Source organism: Saccostrea cucullata, unplaced genomic scaffold, assembly GCF_032062105.1.
Source record: "Saccostrea cucullata isolate Sc308-1 unplaced genomic scaffold, CSIRO_AGI_Scuc_v1 ctg12535, whole genome shotgun sequence".
NCBI classification, from domain to species: domain Eukaryota; kingdom Metazoa; phylum Mollusca; class Bivalvia; order Ostreida; family Ostreidae; genus Saccostrea; species Saccostrea cuccullata.
Genome location: NW_026920127.1, coordinates 2,228 through 5,615, shown reverse-complemented (window position 1 = coordinate 5,615; position 3,388 = coordinate 2,228). Strand labels below are relative to the sequence as shown.

The 3,388-nt window shown below is 33.6% G+C and overlaps 1 protein-coding gene across 1 annotated transcript; it reads left to right on the top strand.

The window, feature by feature from the left end:
• Positions 1-1,115: 1,115 nt before the first annotated feature.
• Positions 1,116-1,971, top strand: LOC134243724 (uncharacterized; the record flags this gene model as incomplete). Its single annotated transcript, XM_062725959.1, has 1 exon — positions 1,116-1,971. A coding segment is annotated over exon 1 (826 nt), but the record flags the coding sequence as incomplete, so codon positions are not given.
• Positions 1,972-3,388: the final 1,417 nt, after the last annotated feature.

Sequence of the window (3,388 nt, the reverse complement as noted above, 5' to 3'; positions counted from 1 at the left end):
TTCGAAAGCAAAACAAACACACAATATATTGTCAGTCTGTGCAGTTGTGGTGAGCAGACTTTGGGGATTAAACCCGGTGAATTGTAAACATCAAACAATAACAGGCTCTTGCCTTGTTTACAAAAACTGTGTACATAACACGAGTGTGCTAGATTTGCAAAACTTTGTACATAACGGAATGACGATACTTTTGAAGGAGTTTAGCTTTCTAATATTTCTACTCTGAAAAAAAATTATATTTCTCTGGATTTAAGTTTTAGTATTTCTCATTGATACACAACAAGATTGCCACTTTTCCTAAGGATTAAGAAAAAGGTAAAATGTGTGAAAATGCAAGAATCAAACCTGCCAAAAAATTTAAAGTTTTGAGAACTTTTAAATGAAACAAGATTTTTAATTAATTTTTGTGTGAAATGCTATAAAAATATATAATTTGTGATATTATACAGAAAAAATTAACTTCAAAGCTGTGTCCAAGTACCTTTAATACAGAGTGTATCATATTCTCTTTTCATTAAGAACATCAAGATTGAATGCTTCACAACCTTGTAAAATATATATTTAAAAAAAAAAAAAAATCGGTGTTTATAATGGTAATTTTTTTGTAAATGATAAAATTGACTCACTAAAGGTAAATACAATGTCCATGATGTCTAGTGATTTTATTTTGTTACCTAAAAAGTTCTCCAGCATTTCACAATTTATAATTATGTGTTTTAATTAATAAATACTGCTTTGTTAAACAGGTTTGATTGAGAACACTTGGAGGCTGTTATAATTTGAGACAAAGCATTGAGTACTTAGTGTAAAGGTATAATGTTTATCTGGGTATTAATTCTTTTCTTCATGTTCTTTTCTATAAGTTTATAAAACCAAGGCATGAGTATATTTGAGTATAAATGAGTATGTTATGAAGAGAGCCCTCTTATTGATGTACCAAGGCATTGTTAAATGTGTACAGTATATTATAAACAGAGCCCTGTTATTGATGTACAAAGGCATTGTTAAATGTGTACAGTATATTATAAACAGAGCCCTGTTATTGATGTAGATAATTATAACACAGTGTTGTTATTTACAGAAGGAAATCAACACAGGATTATAAAGTCACAGGATGAAGATGAAATAGATCTGTAGTGTCAGTGATGTATAGACTGGTGTTACAGAAATCTATCACAGTGCCAGGTGTTAGTGAGTGTGTTCACATTACCCACGTGACATCAGACCGGGTCTGGATCTGTGATTATAGAGGCAATCTCATACTGACAAACACCGCGGGTAAAAAACTACATCATGTGAAAGATTTATGTGAATATGGTGGTGGACTACATACTGTGACTGGCGAGGGTTATTTAATTTATATAGACAGACACCGTAACATCATTAAACTGTCTAAAGATCACAGAATAAAGACCACAGTAATACCCAACACAGCACCATGGATACCACTTAGTGTCTACAGCTCCCCCTCCACTGGAGACCTGCTGGTTGGGATACGTATTACTGATACAAAGACAGCCCAGGTAAACCGTTACACTGCAGGACAACATATACAGACCATACAGCACGACAACACAGGTCAGAGACTGTATAGTAATCCTTACTATATCACAGAGAACCGCAATGGAGATGTTATTGTGTCTGACTCGTGGCGTAGTGCTGTAGTGGTGACAGACAGTAGAGGGAGACATCGCTTCTCCTACACAGGTCCTCCATCAGGATCAGGACTAGATCCACGTGGAATCTGTACTGACGCGCTGTCACACATCCTGCTGTGTGATGTTAACACCCACACAGTACATATACTGGACAGTGACGGGGGACTCCTGTCACAGATAGACAGAGAACAACACGGGATAGACACACCACGCGGCCTGAGTTATGATGACAGAACTCACTGTGTCTGGATCGGATCACGGTACAACAACACAGTGAACATACACAGACTTATACCCGGGGACTCCCTTACTGGTAAGTATTACATTAATATGATTAGGTGTTTTGTTTTACAATGTTCAGTGCGTACAATGTATTATTTTCAGTGTTTTATATGTATTTACAAGACATTAATCAACATTTTTATTGTATTAAGTGTAATTAAATTACATAAGTAATTCTAATATAACTTAATTGTTGCATTAAATACATGTAAGTAACAAGAATTATTACTAATATGAGGATACATAGATTTTAGACTGTAATTTATCACATGATAACTAAGGTAAATACTTTTAGGTTAAAATGCTTATTATTTCATCAGTTAAGAGTTCTTTAATGTGTACTTGGTGTAGTTATAACTTTGTTATGTTTGACAAACTACTGATTTTGTTAAGTGCGTTTGAAAGAAAGTAAATTTAATGTAAAGTCAGCATTGTGTACAAGTCATAACAATCAACATTTTTTCTATAGAGCTCTTAAACTGACTATCACAATTAAAATATCACAGTAACAAAATTAAACATGATTAAGCACGCAAAAACACATTTGTGTACTTATATTACTCACACACATAGTAGATTTATAAGATAATCTTGGAAACAGACCGGTGATTTTTATTAAAAAAAATTATTATTCACTATTTGCATAAAAAGGAGAAAAATAAATAAATAAAAAGTGATGATAAAACTCATAATAATGAATTAAATGAAACACTATGTCAGACATAGGGACATAAGGGACAGGTTGTTTTTATAGTAGAAAGTATAGTAGAGTTGACATAGACTGTCGTACATCACCATTAAATTGGGATTCATGCTAAAATCGAAAATATTATACAATTATGTTACAATTAATTCAGACAAGAGAAAATCAATCCTTTTGATAACAAATCAAAGTTCAGTATCTGATAGTCTTAAACAGTTCAACCATAAGCTATGATCACATTCAATGTGTAATCTTCTCTCTCTGGCTGATGATATACAATGAGCCTCTACTGGGTTGACATTTTATTGTCTACTTCTACATGTAACAGAGTAAATCAGTACCAGTCCAGTTTTCTGGTTTGTAAGTTAAATTTAGCAGGAAATAGGGGCTGTACAGTTGTAAAATGGGTGGATTAGAGGGGGGTGGGGTGGGTTACAGGTGTAATACAGGTGGATTGGGGGTGCGGGTATTGCAGATCAGGGATGTGGAGGGGGCAATGTCATAGTTGATATATGGTTCTTTTAACATTCCATTCAAACAAAATTCAATCGTGGTGCATGACTAAAATATTTTACCAATTTTCAATAGATGACATTTTGTACAAGTTGACAGCGATATAGACACCATTGATATTAACACAGCTTCTGCCTAGGAATGTTGTGTATTTCTGTAGCAGGTGTTTAGAAAATCTACACTTTGCACTGGGTTGACAAATTTTACATGTATATGATGTATATTAATTTTA